Source organism: Phocoena phocoena, chromosome 11, assembly GCF_963924675.1.
Source record: "Phocoena phocoena chromosome 11, mPhoPho1.1, whole genome shotgun sequence".
Taxonomy (NCBI): domain Eukaryota; kingdom Metazoa; phylum Chordata; class Mammalia; order Artiodactyla; family Phocoenidae; genus Phocoena; species Phocoena phocoena.
The window spans coordinates 42,038,286-42,063,245 of record NC_089229.1 but is presented as its reverse complement, the minus strand read 5'-3'; the positions used below and the strand labels follow the sequence as shown (position 1 = coordinate 42,063,245).

General features: G+C 35.1%; 1 protein-coding gene across 3 annotated transcripts in view; it reads right to left on the bottom strand.

Moving 5' to 3' along the window:
- The window catches only part of OSBPL8 (oxysterol binding protein like 8), a 103,060-nt gene that overhangs the window by 6,128 nt on the left and 71,972 nt on the right, over positions 1 to 24,960 (bottom strand). For all 3 annotated transcript variants that reach the window (XM_065886883.1, XM_065886884.1, XM_065886882.1), the window contains 6 exons: positions 21,268 to 21,366; positions 18,346 to 18,443; positions 16,473 to 16,562; positions 15,060 to 15,196; positions 13,219 to 13,404; positions 12,448 to 12,535 (listed from right to left, as the gene is read on the bottom strand). In XM_065886883.1, coding sequence (XP_065742955.1) covers positions 12,448 to 12,535; positions 13,219 to 13,404; positions 15,060 to 15,196; positions 16,473 to 16,562; positions 18,346 to 18,443; positions 21,268 to 21,366 — 698 coding nt within the window. The remainder of the gene's footprint in view (positions 1 to 12,447; positions 12,536 to 13,218; positions 13,405 to 15,059; positions 15,197 to 16,472; positions 16,563 to 18,345; positions 18,444 to 21,267; positions 21,367 to 24,960) is intronic.

Below are 24,960 nucleotides of genomic sequence, written 5' to 3'. Positions count from 1 at the left end.
TTTCATGTGTTTGTTGGACATGTGTGTATCTTCTTTGAAGAAATGTCTATTCAAGCCCTTTGTTCATTTTTTACTTGGAATGTTTGTCTTTGGTTGTTAAGTAAGGAGTTCCGTATATATTCTGGATATTAAACCCTTACCAGATAAATGATTGCAAATATTCTCTCATGTTGTCTTTCACTTTGATAATGTCCTTTGATAGACAAAAGTGTTTAATTTTGATGAAGTTCAATTTATCTATTTCTTCTTGTTGTTCCACATGCCTTTAGAGTCATATCTAAGAATACGGTGCTAAATAAAGGGTCATGAAGATTTATCCCTGTTTTCTTTTAAGAGTTTTATGGTTTTATCTCTTATTTCAGGTTGTGGGTCTACTTGAAGTTAATTTTTGTATATGGTTTGAGGTAGGGGATCCAACTTCATTCTTTTACATGTGGAAATCCAGCACCATTTGTTAAAGAAGCTTTTTTTTTCCCATTGAGTGGACTTGACAACTCTGTCAAGGGTATCATTTTTTTAGATTCCACATATAAGTGATATCATATGATATTTGTCTTTTCTTTTTTTTTTTAAACATCTTTATTGGGGTATAATTGCTTTACAATGTTGTGTTAGTTTCTGCTTTATAACAAAGTGAATCAGCTATACATATACATATGTTCCCATATGTCTTCCCTCTTGCGTCTCCCTCCCTCCCACTCTCCCCATCCCACCCCTCCAGGCTGTCACAAAGCCCCGAGCTAATATCCCTGTGCCCTGTGGCTGCTTCCCCCTAGCTATCTACCTTACTACGTTTGTTAGTGTGTATATGTCCATGACTCTCTCTCGCCCTGTCAAAACTCACCCTTCCCCCTCCCCATATCCCCAAGTCCGCTCTCCAGTAGGTCTGCGTCTTTATTCCTGTCTTACCCCTAGGCCCTTCATGACATTTTTTTCCCTTAAATTCCATATATATGTGTTAGCATACGGTATTTGTCTTTTTCTTTCTGACTTACTTCACTCTGTATGACAGACTCTAGGTCTATCCATCTCATTACAAATAGCTCAATTTCATTTCTTTTTAAGGCTGAGTAATATTCCATTGTGTATATGTGCCACATCTTCTTTATCCATTCATCCGATGATGGGCGCTTAGGTTGTTTCCATCTCCGGGCTATTGTAAATAGAGCTGCAATGAACATTTTGGTACATGACTCTTTCTGAATTTTGGTTTTCTCAGGGTATATGCCCAGTAGTGGGATTGCTGGGTCATATGGTAATTCTATTTGTCGTTTTTTAAGGAACCTCCATACTGTTCTCCATAGTGGCTGAACCAATTCACATTCCCACCAGCAGTGCAAGAGTGTCCCCTTTTCTCCACACCCTCTCCAGCATTTATTGTTTCTAGATTTTTTGATGATGGCCATTCTGACGGGTGTGAGATGATATCTCATTGTAGTTTTGATTTGCATTTCTCTAATGATTAATGATGTTGAGCATTCTTTCATGTGTTTGTTGGCATTCTGTATATCTTCTTTGGAGAAATGTCTGTTTAGGTCTTCTGCCCATTTTTGGATGGGGTTGTTTGTTTTTTTGTTATTGAGCTGCATGAGCTGCTTGTAAATTATTTGTCTTTCTCTGTCTGACTTACTTCACTTAATATGATTATCTCTAGGTCCATCCATGTTGCTGCAAATGGCATTATTTCATTCTTTTTATGGCTAAGTAATATTCCATTGTGTATATACACCATATCTTCTTTATCCATGTATCTGTTTTGTTTGGAGGTTTTTGATTACTGGTCCAATCTCTTAATTTGTTACAGGTCTGTTGAAATTTTCTATTTCTTTTTGAGTCAGGTTATGTAACATATGTGTTTCTAGAAATTTGTCCATTTCATCTAGGTTACCTAATTTGTTGGCATACAAATATTCAAAATATTCTCTTATAATCCTTTTTATTTCTGTAAGGTCAGTAGTAATGTCCTCACTTTCATTTCTGCTTTTAGTTATTTTCGTCTTATTGCTTTTTTTCTTTCTTAGTCTAGCTAAATGTTTGTCAACTTTGCTGACCTTTTCAAAGAACTAACTTTTAGTTTCATTGATTCTATCACTTTTCTATTCTCTATTTTGTTTATTTCCATTCCAAATTTCCTTCTGCTGGCTTTGGGTTTAGTTTTTCCCTTCCTTTTCTAGATCCTCATTGTTAAGTTAGGTTATTGACTGGACATCTTTCTTCTTTTTTAATATAGGTATTCACAGCTGTATATTTCCCTTTGAGCACTGCCTTTGCTGCATCTTATAAGTTTTGGTATGTTGTGGTTTTTGTTTTTGTTTTTCTTCATTCATCTAAGTGTTTTCTAATTTCCCTTATGATTTCTTCTTTGATTCATTGGTGTTGTTTAGAGTGTCTTGTTTAACTTCCACATATTTGTAAATTTCCCAAGTTTCTTTCTGTTGATTTCTAGCTTCATTCCAGTGTGGCTGGAAAAGATACTTTGCATGATTTTAATTTTTAAAAAAATTATTTAGATATGTTATGTAGCTTAACATATGTTCTATCCTGGAGAATGTTCCATGTTTACTTGAGAAGAATATATATTTGTTGTTGTTGGGTAGAATATTCTATATATATATGTTAGGATTAGTTGGTTTATTGTGTGGGTCAAGACTTCTGTTTCCTTATTGATCTTCTATCTAGATGTTCTATTCATTATTGAGAGTGATACTGTAGTGTTCATCTATTGTTGTAGAATGGTCTATTTTTTCCTTCATTCGGTCAATGTTTGCATCATACATTTTGGGGCTTCATAGATTGGTACATATATAGAGATAAACTGGCTCTTTTATCAATACATAATGTCTTTTTTTGTCTCTTGTAATAGTTTCTCACTTGAAGTCTATTTTGTCCAATATTAGTATAGCCATCCCAGCTCTCTTTTGGTTACTATTTGCATGGAGTAACTTTTTCTATCCTTCCATTTTACTCTATTTGTGTCTTTGGATCTAAAGTGAATCTCTTGTAGACAGCATATAATTGGATCATGTTTGTCTTAATCCGTTCTGCCAATCTGCCTTTTGAATAGAGAGTTTAATCAATTTACACTTAAGGTAATTACTGATAAGGAAGAAATTCTGCCATTTTGCTGTTTTCTGTATGTCCTATACCTTTTTATGATCTTCATTTTTTTCATTACTACTTTCGTGTTTAATTGATATTTTTTGGAATGAATGATTCCTTTCTCATTTCCTCTTGTATATGTGTTTTAGATATTTTCTTTGTGGTTATCATGAGAATGACATTTATGCCTAAATTTATTACAATCTAGCTTGAATTGATACCAACTTAATTTCAATAGCACACAAAAACTTGGTTGCTTAACAGCTCCATTGCCCCTCCCTATGTGTTTTTGTTGTCACAAATTACATCTTTATGCACTGTATGCTCAGTAACATAGATTTGTAATGATTTTTCATTCATTTAATCTTTCAAATTCTGAAAAAAATAAGAAGTGTAGTTGTAAACTAAAACTACAATAACACTGGCTTTTATATTTGCCCATCCATTTACCTCTACTGAAAATCTTTATTTCTTCATACAGCTCTGAGTTTCATTTCAACCTGAAGGACTATTTTAGCATTTCTTATATGGAAGGTCTAGTGGTAATGACCTCACTCATCTGGAAATGTCTTAATTTCTCCCCCATTTTTGAAGGACTGTTTTGCCATATATAGAATTCTTGTTTGACAAGTTTTTTCTTCCAGCACTTTAAATATGTCATCTCATGCCTTTTGGTCTCCATGGTTTCTAGTGAGAAATTGGCTACTATTCCTATCAAGGATGGCTTATATGTGACAAGTTGCTTCTCTCTTGCTGCTTTCAAGATTCTTTTTGTCTTTGACTTTTGACAGTTTGCTTATAATGTCTTGGTGTGGGGGTCTCTTTGAGTTTATCCTATTTAAGAGTTTGTTGAACTTCTTGGATTTATAGACTCATATCTCTCATTAAATTTGGGGATTTGGTGGACTTTTTTCTTTAAATATTCTTTTGCCTCTTTCTCTTCTTCTCTTTCTGGGACTCCCTTAATGTATATGATGATCCACTTGATGGTGCCCTATAGGTCCCTTAGGCTCTGTTCACTTTCTTCATTCCTTTCTTTCTGTTCCTCAGACTACATAATTTCAATTGTCCAATCTCTGAGTTAGCTGATTCTTGCATTCCACCTTCTCCAAATCTGCTGTTGAATATCTTAGTGAATATTTCATTTCAATTATTGTATTTTTGAGCTCCAGAATTTGTTTGGTTTCATTGTATAATTTCTCTTTATTGATATTCTGATTTTGTCTATATAACTTTTTCTTGATTTCCTTTAGTTCTTTGTCCCTGTTTCCTTTAACTCTTTGAACATACTTAAGATAACTGTTTTAAAGTCTTTGGTAAGTCTGGTATCTGGACTTTATCGGGAATGGTTTCTGTCAACTTACATTGTTCCTTTTAATGGGTTCGTATTTCCCTGTTTCTATGTATGCTTTTTAATTCTTTGTTGAAAACTACACATCTAAATATTATAAGGTGGTAACTCTGGAAATCATATTTTCCACTTTCTCCAGGGTGTGCTGCTTTCTGTATTGTTGAAGGCTATTGTACTCCATCTGTTCAGTAAATTTCCCAAACTATATTTGCAAAGACTTTTCTTGTTGTGCATGGTCACTGAAGCCTGTGTTCCTCAGCTTGTGTTTAGCTAGTATTTTGACATAGATTTCCTTGAACACCAGTAGCTAAACAAACAAGACACAAAAACAAAAAAAACCCCAAAACCCAAACTCTCCTAGTCTTAGCAGACAGGCTCTGTGTAGGGGCACTCCTTCAACATTTCAAGCCTAGAAATTAGCTTAAGGTGAAAGGTGAGGGTTTTTGCAAGTCTTCTCTGAGCACAAGCATCTTGCCTTGGGCATTTTCATGGCTTTCTAGATTCTCCTGTATACATGGGGCTTTTCAACGCCCTAGTTTCCCAAAGAATCTCTCCCTAGCTTTTTCTCCTGGGCCTTACATGGCCTATTGTGTGTTTTATTGGTAATCTTTTGCCCCAGGTATCTGCAGGTTGTTAGTTTGGCTTGTACTATTTTCAAGCAATGCCTGCAGCCTTTCTGGCTCAGCTCTGAGTTAGAAAAAAAAAAAAAAGATGCATGCCCTGCATAAATCCTTCAGGTAGCCCCCAGACAGGTTACAAAAGACATACACAGCCCTGCATGCAACTTTCTGGAGGGGTCAACCCCAGTGCACCCCCCCTTATGGAGAGGTCGGATCCTGGCACTTCCCACTTCTGGAGAGGCCATTGGGGCTGAAGCCAGGCAGGACTTTGGGGGCACTCAGAAGCCTTCTGATGGAGCTCTGCATTTGAAGCCTGGATGCAGGAATTTTCAGAAGAGCATGGTGCTGTGCACGATGGCTGTTTGGCTTGAAAGACAGACCCCTGAGTCACAAAGGACACTATGATGCCACCCATAGATTTCCCCATATGCTGCACTGACACATGGCATGGTGTCCTCCTTTACACAGAGGAGAGTTCAGAGGATTCTTCTCTTGCTGCCATCACTGAGATGTTATAGGCCACTGCTTTCAAGTAGATGAAGCTGGAGGCGCCTTCAAGATGGTGAAGGAGTAAGACGTGGAGATCACCTTCCTCCCCACAAATACATCAAAACTACATCTACATGTGGAACAACTCCTACAGGAAACCTACGGCACACTGGCAGAAGACCTCAGATTTCCCAAAAGATGCCCTCAAGCGACCTACATGCAGAGGCGGGGCCAAATCCAATGCTGAACCCCAGGAGCTGTGCAAACAAAGAAGAGAAATGGAAATTTCTCCCAGCAGCCTCAGGAGCAATGGATTAAATCTCCACAATCAACTTGATGTACCCAGCATCTGTGGAATACCTAAATAGACAACGAATCATCCCAAAATTGAGGCGGTAGACTTTGGGAGCAACTGTAGACTTGGGGTTTGCTTTCTGCATCTAATTTGTTTCTGGTTTTATGTTTATCTTAGTTTAGTGTTTAGAGCTTATAATCGTTGGTAGATTTGTTTACTGATTTGGTTGCTCTCTTCCGTGTTTTATTTTCTTACATATATATTTTTTTCCTTTTTCTCTTTTTGTGAGTGTGTATATGTATGCTTCTTTGTGTGATATTGTCTGTATAGCTTTCTTTTGCCATTTGTCCTAGGGTTCTGACTGTCCATTATTTTCTATTTGTTTGTTTGTTTTCTAGTTTTCAGCACTTGTTATCATTGGAGGATTTGTTTTTTGGTTTGGTTGCTCTCTTCTTTCTTTCTCTCTCTTTTTTAAATTACTTTTAAATATTTAATAATTTTTTTCTATTTTAATAACTTTATTTTAATTAATTAATTTATCTCCCTTTTCTTCCGAGCCATGGGGCTGATAGGGTCTTGGTGCTCTGGCCAGGTGTCAGGGCTGAGCCTCTGAGGTGGGAGAGCTGAGTGCAGGACATTGGTCCCCCAGAGACCACCCTGCCCCACATAATATCAAGTGCTGAAAACTCTCCCAGAGATATCCATATCAACGCTAAGACCCAGCTCCACTCAACAACCAGCAAGGTACAGTGCTGGACAGGCTATACCAAACAACTAGCAAGACGGGAACACAAACACATGCATTAGTAGAGAGGCTGCCTAAAATCATAAGTTCACAGACACCCTAAACCACACCACCGGATGTGGTCCTGCCCACCAGAAAGACAAGATCCAGCCTCATCCACCAGAACACAGGCACCAGTCCCCTCCACCAGGAAGCCTACACAACCCACTGAACCAACCTTACATACTGGGAGCAGACACCAAAAACAATGGGACTATGAATCTGCAAACTGCAAAATGGAGACCCCAAACACAGTAAATTAAGCAAACTGAAAAGACAGAGGAACACACAGTACATGAAGAAGCAAGGTAAAAACCCTCCAAACCAAACAACTGAAGAGGAAATGGGCAGTCTACCTGAAAAACAATTCACAGTAATGATAGTAAAGATCATCCAAATCTTGGAAATAGAATGGAGAAAATAAAAGAATGTTTAACAAGGACCTAGACGAACTAAAGAGCAAATAAACAATGATGAATAACACAATAAGTGAAATTAAAAACTCTCTAGAAGGAATCAATAGCAGAATAACTGAGGCAGAAGAATGCATAAGTGACCTGGAACATAAAATAGTGGAAATAACTACCACAGAGCAGAATAAAGAATGAAAAGAATTGAGGACAATCTCAGAGACCTCTGGGACAACATTAAACTCACCAACTTTCGAATTATAGGAGTCCCAGAAGAAGAAGAGAAAAAAAAGGGACTGAGAAAATATTTGAAGAGATTATAGTTGAAAACTTCCCTAATATGGGTAAGGAAACAATCATTCAAGTCCAGAAAGTACAGAGAGTCCCATACAGGATAAATGCAAGGAGAAACAGGCCAAGACACATAATAATCAAACTATCAAAAATTAAATACAAAGAAAAACTATTGAAAGCAGCAAGGGAAAAGCAACAAATAACAAACAAGGGTATCCCCATAAGATTAACAGCTGATTTCTCAGCAGAAACTCTACGAGCCAGAAGGGAGTGGCAGGACATGTTTAAAGTGATGAAAGGGAAGAACCTTCAACCAAGATTACTTTACCCAGCAAGTATCTCATTCAGATCTGACAGAGAAATTAAAAGCTTTACAGACAAGCAAAAGCTAAGAAAACTCAGCACCACCAAACCAGCTCTATAACAAATGCTAAAGGAACTTCTCTAGGCAGGAAACACAAGAGAAGGAAAAGACTTACAGTAACAGACCCAAAACAATTAAGAAAATGGTAATAGGAACATACATATATCAATAACTACATTAAATGTAAGTGCATTAAATGTTCCCCCCAAAAGACACAGATGGGATGAATGGATAAAAAAAACAAGATCCATATATATGCTGTCTACAAGAGACCCACTTCAGACCTAGGGACACATACAGACTGAAAATGAGGGGATGGAAAAAGATATTCCATGCAAATGGAAAGCAAAAGAAAGCTGGAGTAGCCATTCTCACATCTGACAAAACATACTTTAAAATAAAGACTATTATAACAGACAAAGAAGGACACTACATAATAATCAACGGATCAATCCAAGAAGAAGATATAACAACTGTAAATATTTATGCACCCAACATAGGAGCACCTCAATACATTAGGCAAATGCTAACAGCCATAAAAGGGGAAATCGACAGCAACGCAATCATAGTAGGGGACTTTAACACCCCACTTTCACCAATGGACAGATCATCCAAAATGAAAATAAATAAGGACACATAAGCTTTAAACGATACATTAAACAAGATGGACTTAATTGATATTTACAGGACATTCCATCCAAAAACAGCAGATTACACTTTCCTCTCAAGTGCTCATGGAACATTCTCCAGCATAGATCATATCTTGGGTCACAAATCAAGCCTTGGTAAACTTAAGAAAATTGAAATCATATCAAGTATCTTTTCCGACCACAACACTATGACACTAGATATTAATTACAGGAAAACATCTGTAGAAAATACAAGGATATTCAGGCTAAACAATACACTACTAAATAACCAAGAGATCACTGAAGAAATCAAACAAGAAATCAAAAAATACCTGGAAACAAATGACAATAAAAACTCGATGACCCAAAACCTATAGGATGCAGCAAAAGCAGTTCTAAGAGGGAAGTTTATAGCAACACAACCCTACCTCAAAAAACAAGAAACATCTCAAATAAACAACCTAACCTTACACATAAAGCCATTAGAGAAAGAAGAACAAAAAAACCCCAAAGTTAGCCAAAGGAAAGAAATCATACAGATCGGATCAGAAATAAAATAAAAAGAAATGAAGGAAATGATAGCAAAGATCAATAAAACTAAAAGCTGGTTCTTTGAGAAGATAAACAAACTTGATAAACCATTAGCCAGAGACATCAAGAAAAAAATGGAGAAGACTCAAATCAATAGAATTAGGAATGAAAAAGGAGAAGTAACAACTGACATTGCAGAAATACAAAGGATCCTGAGAGATTACTAGAAGCAACTCTATGTCAATAAAATGGACAACCTGGAAGAAATGGACAAATTCTTAAGCATGCACAACCTTCCAAGACTGAAACAGGAAGAAGCAGGAAATATAAACAGACCAATCATAAGCACTGAAATTGAAAATGTGATTAAAAATCTTCCAACAAACAAAAGCCCAGGACCAAATGGCTTCACAGGTGAATTCTATCAAACATTTAGAGAAAAGCTAACACGTATCCTTCTCAAATTCTTCCAAAATATAGCAGAGGGAGGAACACTCGCAAACTCATTCTATGAGGCCACCATCACCCTGATACCAAAACCAGACAACGATGCCAGAAAAAAAGAAAACTACAGGCCAATATCACTGATGAACATAGATGCAAAAATCCTCAACAAAATACTAGTAAAAAGAATCCAACAGCACACTATAAGGGTCATACAACATGATCAAGTGGGGTTTATCCCAGGAATGCAAGAATTCTTCAATATATGCAAATCAATCAATGTGATACACCACATTAACAAATTGAAGGAGAAAAACCATATGATCATCTCAATAGATGCAGAAAAAGCTTTCAACAAAATTCAACACCCATTTATGATAAAAACCCTCCAGAAAGTAGGAATAGAGGGAACTTACCTCAACATAATAAAGGCCATATATGACAAACCCACAGCCAACATTGTCCTCAATGGTGAAAAACTGAAACCATTTCATCTAAGATCAGGAACAAGACAAGGTTTTCCACTCTCACCATTATTATTCAACATAGTTTTGGAAGTTTAGCCACAGCAATCAGAGAAGAAAAAGAAATAAAAGGAATCCAAACAGGAAAAGAAGAAGTAAAACTGTCAGTGTTTGCAGATGACATGATACTATACACAGAGAATCCTAAAGCTGCTACCAGAAAACTACTAGAGCTAATCAATGAATTTGGTAAAGTAGCAGAATACAAAATTAATGCCAAGAAATCTCTTGCATTCCTGTACACTAATGATGAAAAATCTGAAAGAAATTAAGGAAACACTCCCATTTACCATTGCAACAAAAAGAATAAAATACCTAGGAATAAACCTACCTAAGGAGACAAAAGACTTGTATGCAGAAACTATAAGACACTGATGAAAGAAATTAAAGATGATACAAACAGATGGAGAGATATACCTTGTTCTTGGATTGGAAGAATCAACATTGTGAAAATGACTATACTACCCAAAGCAATCTACAGATTCAAGGCAACCCCTATCAAACTACCAATGGCATTTTTCACAGAACTAGAACAAAAAAATTCACAATTTGTATGGAAACACAAAAAACCCTGAATAGCCAAAGCAATCTTGAGAAAGAAAAACGCAGCTGGAGGAATCAGGCTCCCTGACTTCAGACCGTACTACAAAGCTACAGTAATCAAGACAATATGGTACTGGCACAAAACCAGAAATATAGATCAATGGAACAGGATAGAAAGCCTAGAGATAAACCCAAGCACATATGGTCACCTTATCTTTGATAAACGAGGCAAGAGTATATAATGGAGAAAAGACAGCCTCTTCAATAAGTAGTGCTGGGAAAACTGGACAGCGACATGTAAAAGAATGAAATTAGAACACTCCCTAACACCATACGCAAAAATAAACTCAAAATGGATTAAATACCTCAACATAAGGCAAGACACTATAAAACTCTAGTGGAAAACATAAGCAGAACACTCCATGACATAAATCACAGCAAGATCCTTTTTGACCCACCTCCTAGAGAAATGGGAATAAAAACAAACAAATGGGACCTAATGAAACTTAAAAGCTTTTGTACAGCAAAGGAAACCATAAACAAGACAAACAGACAACCCTTAAAATGGGAGAAAATATTTACAAACAAACAACTGACAAAGGATTAATCTCCAAAATATACAAGCAGCTCATGCAGCTCAATATCAAAAAAAACAAACAACCCAATCCATAAATGGGCAGAAGACCTAAACAGACATTTCTCCAAAGAAGATATACAGATTGCCAACAAACACATGAAAAGATGCTCAACATCACTAATCATTAGAGAAATGCAAATCAAAACTACAATGAGGTATCACCTCACACTGGTCAGAATGGTCATCATCAAAAAATCTACAAACAATAAATGCTGGAGAGGGTGTAGAGAAAAGGGAACCCTCTTGCACTATTGGTGGAAATGTAAATTGATACAGCCACTATGGAGAACAATATGGAGGTTCCTTAAAAAACTAAAAATAGAACTACCATACAACCCAGCAATCCCACTACTGGGCATATATCCTGAGAAAACCATACTTCAAAAAGAGTCATGTACCACAATGTTCACTGAAGCTCTATTTACAATAGGCAGGACATGGAAGCAACCTAAATATCCACCAACAGATGAATGGATAAAGAAGATGTGGTACATATATACAATGGAATATTACTCAGCCATAAAAAGAAACGAAATTGAGTTATTTGTAGCGGGGTGGATGGACCTAAAGACTGTCATACAGAGTGAAGTAAGTCAGAAAGAGAAAAACAAATACCATATGCTAACACATCTATAAGGAATATAAAAATAAAGTTTCTGAAGAACCTAGGGGCAGGACAGGAATAAAAACGCAGATATACAGAACAGACTTGAGGACACGGGTAGGGGGAAGGGTAAGCTGGGATGAAGTGAGAGAGTGGCATGGACTTATATATACTATCAAATGGAAAACAGATAGCTAATGGGAAGCAGCTGCATAGCACAGGGAGATCAGCTCGGTGTTTTGTGTCCACCTGGAGGGGTGGGAAAGGGAAGGTGGGAGGGAGACACAAGAGGGAGGAGATATGGGGATGTATGTATATGTGTAGCTGATTCACTGTTATACAGCAGAAAATAACACACCATTGTAAAGCAATTATACTCCAACAAAGATGTTAAAAAAAAAAAAGACATACACAACAATTTGTTAACAAGGTCTACTGTACTTCCTGTGGAACCAGGGCTCACAATGGGAATGTGGGGACCCTTCACGACTGCCACTGCACCAGGGAGGCATTAGGACAAGAGCAAGTAAAAAATGCCATGAAGCCTTCTCGCTGCTCTGAAGTCACCTGATTCTTGATTCAGCTCTCACTTAGTTGCTGCAAACCTCTGACTGTTTTCCAGAGTTCAGGCAAATTTGGTTATGACAGTTTCTGCTTGATTTTTTATGTTTCTTTGGGGGCAAAATAGCTTGGCGCTGCCTACTGTATCATTTTTCTGACCTGAAATTTTAAATTGAGGAGCCAAATTTTAAAGGTTGGTAACCAAAGATACTACGAATTTTAAAAATTTATATGCAGAGCAGGATCTAGTCACTTTTTTATTACATACCATTGGCGTGCGATGTTTCACTTTGGTCTGGATAACACCATCTTTTTCGTACTGTATCATATCGTTAAGTGGATCCCATGGTCGAGTACTACATAAATGAAAAAAGACCACTTGTTTAATGACAAAGCAAAACGCTCAGAAACGTTTTAAAAAACTTTCTACTCTATGATTAGATTTTCATTGGTAATTATAAACTTAGCTGTAAGATTAAGATATGTCATATCTAATCTTCTGATCCTCAGCTTATCTTATAGGCTAACTACTATCATGGAGTCAAATTTATAATGAATGGAACATCAAGGGTAAAATCTCACATACTGTTTAATTTAAAAACTATTCATACTAACAATAAAAAAAACCTAGCAGGCTTCCCTGGTGGCACAGTGGTTGAGAATCCGCCTGCCAATGCAGGGGACACAGGTTTGAGCCCTGGTCTGGGAAGATCCCACGTGCTGTGGAGCAACTGGGCCTGTGAGCCACAACTACTGAGCCTGTGTGTCTGGGGTCTGTGCTCTGCAACAAGAGAGGTCGCAATAGTGAGAGGCCCGCGCACCGCGATGAAGAGTGGTCCCCGCTTGCCACAACTATAGAAAGCCCTCGCACAGAAACGAAGACCTAACACAGCAAAAATAAATAAATAAATAAATTTAAAAAGAATAACAACCCAAGCCAAGCTGTAGGATGTTATCAAAAAAAAAAAAAAAAACAAAACTAGAAATGAAGGCAAAAAACTATGAGATACTGTTTGTAATATAATTTTTAATTACTTACTCTGCAAACCTGTAATGCCATTCTCCTGTGAGTGAGTCAAGTTCAAATAACTTGCAAGACCACTCTTCATTTTTTGTTTTCCGATCTCTGGCAGCTTGTCTTTGAGCTTCTTCTAAAACATACTTTTCTTGAGTAGCTTCTGTTTGGTCTTTGGCATTTATGGCTCGAGTTACCCGCTGCCAGAGTCTAATACATGTGCAAAAATAATATTGAAAAGAACAACAGAAAATCAAATCTGCATGGAATAGGCTTGACTCCCCTTGAGAGAAAATGATGCCCATGTGGGTTTTTGGCTTTGAGAAAACTTATGCTCGGATGCTTAGAAACAAGTCAAGATATAAAAAGTGATGCCTTGAATAGAGTGAGACAGTGGAGACCAATTTTTTTTCTTGGCCAGAGAAATTTATTACATGGGTTCTTAAACATATGGAAGTGAATGGTGCTGACCCACATGGTAGAAATGTAATGAAGGCTCAAGCATCTACATTTTTAACAAGCTCCCTAGATGATTCTTGTACATACTGTTTAGGATCCACTGGCCTCAAAGATCCAGAAGTATACTGCCATGTTTCTCAACCTTGGGTGTAGGATTTGTCAGGGAATTAAAAAGAATCAGAATCTCCGGGAGTGGGCCCAAGTATTGCTTTTTTTTTTTTTTTTTTTAATGTTTCCCAGGTGATTTTAATGTGCAGCCAGTGTTGAGAACATTGATTTAGCAGAAAAAAATACTGAGGTAAAAATCTTTTCCCCTACTAAAGTTTAGTGTTTTACTAGATACTTAAAAATATATCTGTATTCTACCCATCTGGGAAGATAGCATGTCGGGCTCAAAGAATAAAGGCTAGGGAATCAGATAGACTTGGGTTTTATCCTAGATGTGCCACTTCTTGGCTGGTGAACTTAAAGTTACTTATCTTGTCTAAGACTCATTTTCCTCATCTTTAAAATACATTAAATTAGACCCACATCTCAAAAATTGTCGTATGCCTTGGCAAAGTTTCACTCTGGATGGAGAGCATCACGTGATTATAGCTGAAACAGAATTTTCAGAACTGGTGCATACGTAACCTTCCATCTTTGAAAACCTCAATTTTGAGCATACAAGGAAAGTGCACGTAGACTTGAATCCTCATGAGAAGAGAATGATATGCATGTGCAAACATGTAGTGAGAACTAAACTGCATAATGTGTATAAAGTACCTAGTAGAGTGTCTTTTACACAGCTACCCCCTTCTCCTACCACAAGGAAAGAAATAGAAGAATACGATTGGGCAGTATGTATACAATATTTTTGGTGTAAAAGTATAGGAGATCCAGGAAGAATTTCATGATTTAAGAACATAAATTATGGCCTTAATTAGTCCCCAAATAATATAAGTCCTCTAGAAGCCTGCACATCCAGTGGCGTGATTTTTGTATTTTAGAAAACAAAACAGAAGTAGATTTTGTACCACTTCGCCTAAAGTTCTACATGCCTAACCCAGGTTAGAAAACAGCTGCCAGATAAAAACCAAGAATCATTAGTCCCACCATTTTATGCAAACAAAGAAGTTTTTGTTCTTCTTCTTCTCTCTCTCTCTCTTTTTTTTAAAAAATAAGCCCTGGAGCAGATAAGAAGAGAAAGGAAAAAATAGGAAGTTTAGTTTAGAGCTGCAGAAGAGCAGCATGATTTGTGTTATAATTATTTGACATTCACATACACCAAAACAAAATCTTGTCAAATCCCATAAATGTTGAACTATTTTGCTGAATTAAAAACAGAAAAGTGACCATACTGTTGAGGGATTACAAAAAATACTCTTTGATTTTTCATGAAGTGAGCTGAAAAGTGGTATACTTACTTCTCTGATTCAAAATCTCCTTGCTCTTCAAATTTTACAGTGTGCCTTATTAATCTCCACTGCTTAATGTCTGGTGTTGGATTCCAGAAAACCTCTGAATTATCAGTCTTTTTGTCAGTAATAAAAACTTCACTATCCTATATTTAAAGAAATTAAAAATTAATGTAGAGAATTATCTCTATTTAAAAGGGAATTCTGTAGTTTAGTAATATAATAATAATTTCTTCCTGACAATCCCACAGTGAAAGACATTTTTAAAACAAATATAACGCACTTTTCTAAAAGCCCCAAATCTCTTGTCATTCTTATAGAAACATTAAGATTAAATACCTAATACTTTTCATTTAAAAACTTGGTTGAATGCAGAGGAAGTTTGTGAGATTTCAGAAGTTTCACTTAATAAACAAATTTTAGACAATTACATGCAAAAAGCCTCAACAACTGTCTCTGAATTGTCAAAGTAGAGCATAGTGTTTGCTATAGCTACAATGAGATGCTGTAGACCATCTACGTATTCAATATATGTAGAAAAACTTAAAAGCCTTTCTTAGCATTAAAAATCTTAGCACAATCTTATAAATTTCATTTGTTAAAAATCAGTTTTATCTTTTTTTCCAAATGATATTCAGATAGAAGTAAATTTTAAAAATAACAGAGCATTGTAGCCTCTTAGTTGAGTCTCTAGGTCCATCTTCATTTTCTCATCATATTTCTCATCATTTTCTGATTATAATGCAGAAAAAAGCATATACCAGTGTTTACAGTGAGAGTGCATTTGGCAGTAGCATGATATGATCCTTTTTATTAATATAATAAGCTCCTCTTAACAAAATTATGTAAATATGAATTTAGGTCAGCAGAGAAGTAAATAAAAGCCATTGCTCTCAAAAAACACTGTATCTTTTCCATGGTCCTCAAAAGAAAATATAACCCTAATTGGAAATGCCTCTTCTGGTGAGAGGCAGTATACTGTTGTGTGTAAAAGCACGGCATTGGAGCCAGAGTGCTTGGGGGGAAATCTTACTTCACTACTTCGAACAAATTATTTAAACTCTCTGTGCCTCAGTGTCCTCCTCTGTAAAATGGGGACAATAATAATACTCATCTCATAGGGTTATTATACTAAATATTAAATGAGTTAATATGAGTAACATTTTAAAACAATGCAGTACATAGTACGTGATATGTAAGTGTTAGCTACTTTTACTGATTTAAAGTTTTGGAAAGATCAAATATTACATTAAACTAAATACTGTTGATACAGAGCAATACCAAAATATTTGTTAAATTGAAACTGATGTTGAATAGTGATGCTTTTAGAAATGGGATAAGTGAACTTATAAAATTTGATTTTTAATTTTTTTCCCACAAAATAGAATTCTTTTTGTAAAGCTACAGTATAAAAATACTTACCCAATGTCCTTCCAAAGTAGCTAGGACTTCTTTTCCCAATTTTAGTTTCCCTGATATTTGATTAACACAGTCACTACTACCTAGAAATGGCTTTTAAAAGAAAAAATGTTGAAGAAACATTTTACTTTTAACTTATATTTACATACAGTGTAGACAAAAAAAACCCCAAAAAGTAACTGTATAGTTACAGTGCTGTTAAAGGCACAAATGGTGAAATGCTGACTCAAATTTTAGTCAGAAATGTTCAATAAAAAGAAATTTAAATTTGTTGCTGTGGAAAAAATAGATAAAAGCAGACTATGTGAAGCCCAAACAAACATATTAAGAAAGATCACACTGAAATAACTGGTGTCCTGTGCTCTCTCTTGATTCAAGACTGCACTCTATCAATGCTGCAATATTTTAAGCAGTAACAACTCAGTAAACATAAGGGACTTAACTCATCTATTGAATAGCAACCCCTCCTTTAAAAACAAAACAATAAAACAATATCCAATCAAAAAAACCTTCTGAAAATTAAATTAGAAGAAATATATTTTGAGTTACTATATTGCCTTACTGATGTTTCTCCTCACTGACAAAATTTTGATGCTCCAATCTAATCTTTAAAGGTGTCATAAATTACTTAAGACCTCTTCAGTCATGATTTTCAAATATCATTATCACCATACAAGCAAAAAATCTGCTAAGAAGAAAAAAAAAATCAAAGGGCATTGAATCAAATAATACTTAAAGAGATCCTTTTTATTAGAGCAAAGTTGCTGATTAGCTGGATATCAACATAGGAGCAATTTAGTCATAAGTATTAAATAATTAATAGAAATATTTTTATCTAAATGTAATGTACTATCCCACACCAACAATGACACTGTGAAAAGGTCTTAAATTTCCCTTTTATGCTGAGGCAGACAGAATTTTCCAAAGATGGCCTCAATTATAGCTACCCTTCCTCCTTCAGCCCACATGTTCTTCCTCAATAAGATCCTGTCACCCTCTCACTGAGAAGTGGGGTCTGCATCCCTCCCCTTTGAATTTAGGTGGGTTTGTAATTCTTCAACTAGTAGAGAATGGTGGAAATGATGTAATTTGATTTCTGAGTCTAGGTCATGGACAGCAATGTAGCTTCTGCCTTCCTCACAGGACACTTGTCCTTGGAACCCTGAGCTGCCAAGTAAGAAGTCTGACTACCTTAAAGTTCCCTTGACGTGAGGAAGACAAACCACATGAAAAAGTCATGTTTACAGGTGCTCAGATCTGCAGTCCTAGTCTTTCAGTCATCCCAACATGTGATGACTTACATGTCATCAGACATGTAAGTGATGAGCCTTCAGATGTTACCAGGCCCCAACTGTTGAGTCTCTCATAGCCTGAAAGTCTTCCTAACTGTTGCCTCAGCCATTATGTAGCAGAGATAAGCCATCCCCAATATGCCCTGTCCAAATTCCTGGCCCACAGGACTCCTAAGGAACAGAACATAGCTGTTTCTAAGCTCGTGAGTTTTAAGAGTAAAGTGTTAGGCGGAAATAGTAAATAATAAAACTGTTAGTGTACACAGCATAGCTCAAGCTGATACATACTTTTCTTGGGAGGGTACATACTTTTTGGTATTCTATAAAGCAATGTTTCAATTTACTAAGAAATTTCCATTCATCCTCTTCTTAAATCTCTTATTATAGTGCCAACAGTTTTATTAATTAAAATTAAAAACAACAAATCATGGCTTTCTGTTGATTTGGATCTTCCAAGGCTGCCCTTTCATGAATTCTATGCTCTTATGTTTAGTTTTTAATTAGAAACTAAATCATGCTTTGTTCAATATACATCGTATAGCTCTTCTTTAATTAGATGATACCTCCTATCATTCTCTACTAACCTTTAGTTTGAATTCAAGTATTGCACTGTATCCAGTTTTTTGACATGTAATATTGACTGTTCCACCAAGCTCCAGTGTCATTGTGCCATAAAGAATTCCTAAAGAAAAAAAACAATTTTGACAAAAGGTTAAAGAGAAAGAGAGAGAGACTGGCTAATAACAAGTAGAACTTTATAATCTAATCTTCTAAGAGAAATAATTCAAGAGGATTCTATCCTACTCAATTACAATCTATAATATACACATAAAGTTGGTTCTGTAGGATTTGAATAGATAACAGTTGATCCACATTATTTCCAGAGTCTATATTTACAAATTTATATTCTCACTAAAATATATTAGTAATCCCAAAATCAATACCCACAGCATTTTTGCAGTCATTCATGGACGTGTGCAGAGTGGTGAAATATTTGTTGTCCAATGTGCACACTGAAGCTGAAGTCAAACAAGGTGAGACTCTTGACTTCTGGCTTCATTACTCATGTAGTAAACAAGTGTCTTTTCTGCAGTATATTTAGTGCCACATTTTTGTGCTTTTTGTTGGTGATTTTACTATTTACAATGGCCCCCAAATAAGTGCTATCTGGTGTTCCTAAGCACAGAAGGTTGTGATGTACTTTATGGAGAAAATATGTATGTTAAAGCTTGGTTCAGGCATGAGTTATAGTGCTGTTGGCTGTTAGTTCAATGCTAATGAATCAAAAGTATATATGTAATATGGTGTCTTTAAAAAGAAACAAAGTTATGCTTTGATTGGTTGATGAAAATACTGTGACAAGAGGCTCACAGGAACCTAACCATGTGTTTCCTCTAGGAGCAACAGTTTAGTATTCATTAATTCAGTGTCTGTGGTGACTTTATAGGACATAAGTACTACAAATAACAAGAATCAACTGTATAAGTAAGATAAATTTAAAAATCTCCGTATTTTGGTTCTTGACTAAAAACAGTTGGGGAAATTCTGAGTTTGACGAGTTAAACAGGCTCTGTGTGTGTGTGTGTGTGTGTGTGTGTGTGTGTGTGTGTGTGTGTATCTGTTCTTGGACTAAACTTTTTTTTTTCTCCAATGTTCATCATTCCCATAGTTTATATATTTTTACTATGTATACATAGAAACCACATAAGCTCATTTTGCACACAATCATACTATACATATCTTTCTCCAATTTGATTTTTAAACTCAACATTTTAGATAGGATTTAAAACTTTTTCAAATTTTTTAATATAATTTTTAAAGGTTACTCTCCATTTACAGTTATTACAAAATCTTGGCTATATTCCCTGTGTTGTACAGTACATCATTGAGCCTTGAGTCTATCTTACCAATAGTTTGTACCTCCTAGTCCTCCACACCTATAATGCACCCCCCTCCCCACTGGCAACTACTAGTGTGTTCTCTGTATCTGTGAATCTGCTTCTATTTTTGTTATATTCACTAGTTCATTGTATTTTTTAGATTCCATGTATTGAATATAAGTGATATCATACAGTATTTGTCTTTTTCTGACTTATTTCACTTAGCATAATGCCCTCCAAGTTGGACTAAACTCTTAAGGCAGCCTTTAATATGCAAATGCACAATGTTAATTTTCAAGAGAGGAACAGACTATGCAATGCTTCTCATATTTATTTGGCTATGGAATTCTTATTTTATAAAATAATTTGAGACTAGTGATTTGGAGAACACATCTTAGAAAATACACGAAGGTAGAAAATAATCATTTCCTCATTCACAAGGGGTTATGATCTCTCCTTTTTTCCGTGCAATAAAAACACTGCTATGAAAAAAAAAATTTTCCCTGTTGCTATTTGGGTATGACATTAGGTATCTCTCTACATGAAATATCATTTTATTTATTCTAAATTATTTAAAATTTAAAAGTATATTTCTCATCAATTCATTTCATGATTTCAGATATTTCACTTCATGTCTATTTCAAGAACCACACATGAAGCTCAAAGAATTACCTAGCCTGAGGTCACAAGTGGGCAGTCCTGCACAGTGGATGGGAGTCAACAAGCCTAGAGTTTAGTCTCAGCATTCTTACTAACTAGTTGGTCTGGCTTTAGATAAGATTCTTAACCCTCCTGGTTTTTTCATCTGTGAAATGAGGTCATATTAAATAATTTCTATGTTTTCATGAATCAGTTCCTAAAATAGAGGATAATTACCCTAAAAAGTTATTTTTAAGAAATGGGTTGGAAAGAAGGGTAAAGATAATGACCAAGCTGAATGTTTAAGATGATGTCATATAGCATAGCAGTGCAGATTGCAGAGCTGTGTGATCTCAGGCAAATTAACCTCTTTCTGCCTTATCTTCCTCGTTCATAAAACAGGGATAATATTACCTACGTTATAGGGCTGCTGGAATGATTAAATGAGTTTATAAATGTAAAGTGCACAGAATAGTTGGGTGCCTGGCCTGTTTTAAATGATAGTTTTTATTTAATACGTTTATCTGTATACTAAATAATGGGGGAAAAGCATAATACATTAATTTTTAACAAACTGCCAAACAAGGATGAGAAAAAATTTTAAAGAACTTGTTACAATGAAAAGCAGTGCATTAAAATTTTAAAAAGGGGTGGTGGCGCAAGAAGATAAAAATCACTTTTGAGGATTCGGAAATAGCGGGCAGTTTCATCAAACTTTACAACTCGCAGACAAGGCAAATGAAATTCCATTATTATAAATCAGCCTCTTCCAAATAAAGTAAGTGTCACAAAAAATCCACTGTGGTGAATTAATTCATCATAGAAATATTCAGCAGATGATAACAGTGATCTCAAGTATCTGTAAACCAAGGACACTTTCAAACAAAAGGCTGACTCCATCAACCTCAAAACATAAATTACAGTCAAATACACTTACTTAAAAAGAAGGTTTAAAAAAAACCTAACTCAAGTATAGAAAATATTTACCTTTACAATGAGCATATGGCATTGTCATTGCATAATCTTCGCCTCTATTCAAGAAAGTTAACCGTGCTTCTCCTTCTAATATTGCAGATAATGAGTTTCCTGAAATAAATATTGTTTTTTAAGTTTCACAAAAATAATTCAGCCAATTCAAAACAAACAAAACATATTTAGGACACCTACCAAATATCTACAGTGGAATGTCTTAAAAATGTCTCAGTCTCAATGTGTCCAAACATATATTTGTTGTCTTATACCCAAAACATATTCGATCCATGTTCCTATTCTTACAAAACGAGTACTTTTAAAAGGTACTCGTTATATGTTTGTTGTGTTATTTTACATGAGGCTCTTAAAAAAATTCTTAAACATGTAGAAAAACACTATTTCACTGTATAGCTTAATATGCCTTTTTTGAATAAAAACATTATTTCTTATCTGTAAGACACATTACTTCGTTAAGTCCCAAGCTTTAAGTACGTATAATTGATATAATAATACTATGGCTAATTTAGAAAAAAATTTAAAATATGCATAACCCACCAAAATGCAATTGATGATAAAATTTTATGGTATTTTCTTCTAGCTTTTCATATATATATATATATATATATATATATATATATATATATATATAAATAAATATATATATTTCCCCCATTGAGAGCTTTATGGAAGTATAATTTACATACAGTAAGTGACCCATTTTAATGGTGCATTTTGATAGTCTTAGCAATTGTATCCAGTCACGTAACCTCCACCAGCACAATCCCTGCTCCTTGGCAGTCAATCTTTTCCTCCAGCCCAAGGAAACCACTGGTCTGGTTTCTATCACTATAGTTTGGCCTATTTTAGAATTTTGTATAGATGGCATCATAGAATATGTAGTTTATTGTGTCTGATTTCTTTCATTTAGCAAAATATTTTTCAGACTCATCCATGTTATTGTATCATCATTTCATGCCACTTTAACAATACTGAAAAATCTAATGTATGAACATAGTATATCTCTCCATTTACTTGTCTTCTTTAATTTTCCTCAGCAATGCTTTGTAGTTTTCAGTGTACAGGTCTTATATATCTTTCATTAAATTTACTCTTAAATATTTTATTTTTAAGATACTATTGTAATCAGAGTTGCTTTTTAAATTCTATTCTGCAAGTGTACATTTCTAGTATATAGAAATACAATTGATTTTTGTATTTTGATCATGTATCCTACAACCTTATGAAATTCACTCATTAGTTCTAGTAGTATGGTGGTATATTTTAGAGGATTTTCTATATAGATCAGGTATGTATGTGGTTTAACTTCTTCCTTTCTAATCTGTATGCTTGTTCTTTAACTTGCCTACTGCATTGGCTAGGACTTCTAACAGAATTTCATACAGAAGTGGTGAGAGTGAATATGCTTGCCTTGTACCTGACCTTAAGTAAAAATTATTCTATTTTCAACATAAGAGTATTAAGTTGGCTATTTATTTTTCATAGATACCTTTAATCTAGTCCTAGTTTGTTGAGAGCTTTTATCATGAATGGATATTGAATTTTGTCAAATGCTTTTTCTGAATCTATTAAAATGATATGATTTTCCTTTATTCTATTAATATGAATTACACTGATTGTTTTTCAGGTGATATGCCAACCTTGTATTTGTGAGATAAACCCCCTTGATCATGATATATTATCTTTTAAATATATTGATCATGACATATGTCATTTTTAGATATCCAATTATGTGTGTGTATTACCATTTATATATATTGATTTGTTACTTATTTGTTAAGGATTTTTGCAGGTATATTCAAGAAAGATGTTGATCTACAGTTTTCTGATAATGTCTGGTTTGGGGATTAGTGTAATGCTGGCCTCATAAAATAGCTGAAAAGTGTTTCCTCCTCTTCTATCTTCTGTAAGAAGCTGTACAGAATTGGCATTATTTCTTCCTTAAATATTTACAAGAACTCAAAATATCTGGGCCTGGACCATAACTTTTTTATAATTCTTTTTTAAATTAATTAATTTATTTTTGGCTGCATTAGGTCTTCTTTGTTGTGTGTGGGCTTTCTCTAGCTGCAGTGAGCGGGGGCTACCCTTTGTTGCAGTGCGCTGGCTTCTCATTGCGGTGGCTTCTCTTGTTGCAGAGCACGGGCTCTAGGCGCGCGGGCTTCAGTAGTTGTGGCTCGCGGGCTCTAGAGCACAGGCTCAGTAGTTGTGGTGCATGGGCTTAGTTGCTCCACGGCATGTGGGATCTTCCCAGACCAGGGCCCGAACCCATGTCCCCTGCATTTGCAGGTGGATTCTTAACCACTGTGCCACCAGCGAAGCCCTGGACTATATCTTTGAAGGAAGATTTAAAGTTACTAATTCAATTTCTTCCACTGATTTAAGGCTATTATAATTTTACATTTCTTCTTGGGTCAGTTTTGGTAATTTGTGTTTTTTAAGGGATTTGCCTGTTTCATCCAAGCTGTCAAATTTATTGTCATAAAATTATCCATAATATTTCCTTATCATCCTTTCAGTGTCTGTAGGATCCGTAGTGATTCTGCTCATTTTATTCCTGATTTGTATTCTTTATTTTGATCAGTCTAAAAGCAACTCTTGGGTTCCCTGATTTTCTCAGTTGTCTGTCCACTTTCTACACTGATGTCTGCTCATTATTATTTCCTTTCTTCTACCTACCTAAAATTTGATTAGCTTTTTCTAACTTCATAGGGTAAAAAGTTAGATCACTGATTTGGTTCTTTCTTTTTTTCTAATTTAAAGTTATAAATCTCTCTCTAAGCACCCCTTTTGCTGTATCCTACAAATTTTGATATGCTGTATTTTCATATCATCTAGTCTTAAATATTTTCTAATTTCTCTTGTGATTTCTTCTTTGGCCCATGAATTATTTAGAAGTGTGTTATTTAATTTCTAAATATTTGGAGTTTACCTCGATATCTTGTTATTTATTTCTAATTCTATTTCATAAAGGTTGCAGAACATGTTCTGTATGATTTCCATCTTTTGAAATTTATGGAGAGTTGTTTTATGGTCAAACATGTGATCTATACCAGTGAAAAACCATAGGTGTACTTGAACACAATGTGTATTCTGTAACTGTTGCCTGTAATGTTCTAGAAATATCAATTAAGGTAAGGTGTTGATAGTGTTTTTCAGGTCTATATGTCTTTGCTTATATTTCATCTAGTTGTCTTATCATCTGCTGAGGAGACAGTGTTAATCTAAATATGATTTTGGAATTGCCTATTTCTCCCCCTAATTCTGTTTTTGCTTCATGTATTTTGAGGTTCTATGATTTGATATACATTTGTGATTATTATGCTTTCCTGATGTACTAAACCTTTTATCGTTATGAAATACTCCTTTTTTTTAATCTCTTTAAAGCTTTTTGTCTTAAAAGTTTATTAATATAGCCACTCAATCATACTTGAACTTAATGTTCACATAGTTTAGCTTTTAATTTTTTCTATCCATATACTTTCAACCTATTTGTGTCTTTACACTTAAAGTGGATCTATCCTTGCTGTTTTATTCAATCTGACAATCTGTCTTTAAATTGGATTATTTTGACCATTAACACTGATATAATTACGATGGGTTTTTTTATCTGCCATGTTACTGTGTATTTTCTATTGTTCCTCTCTGATTTTTATTCCTTGATCAAGCTTTCCTGCTACTTTAAAAAAT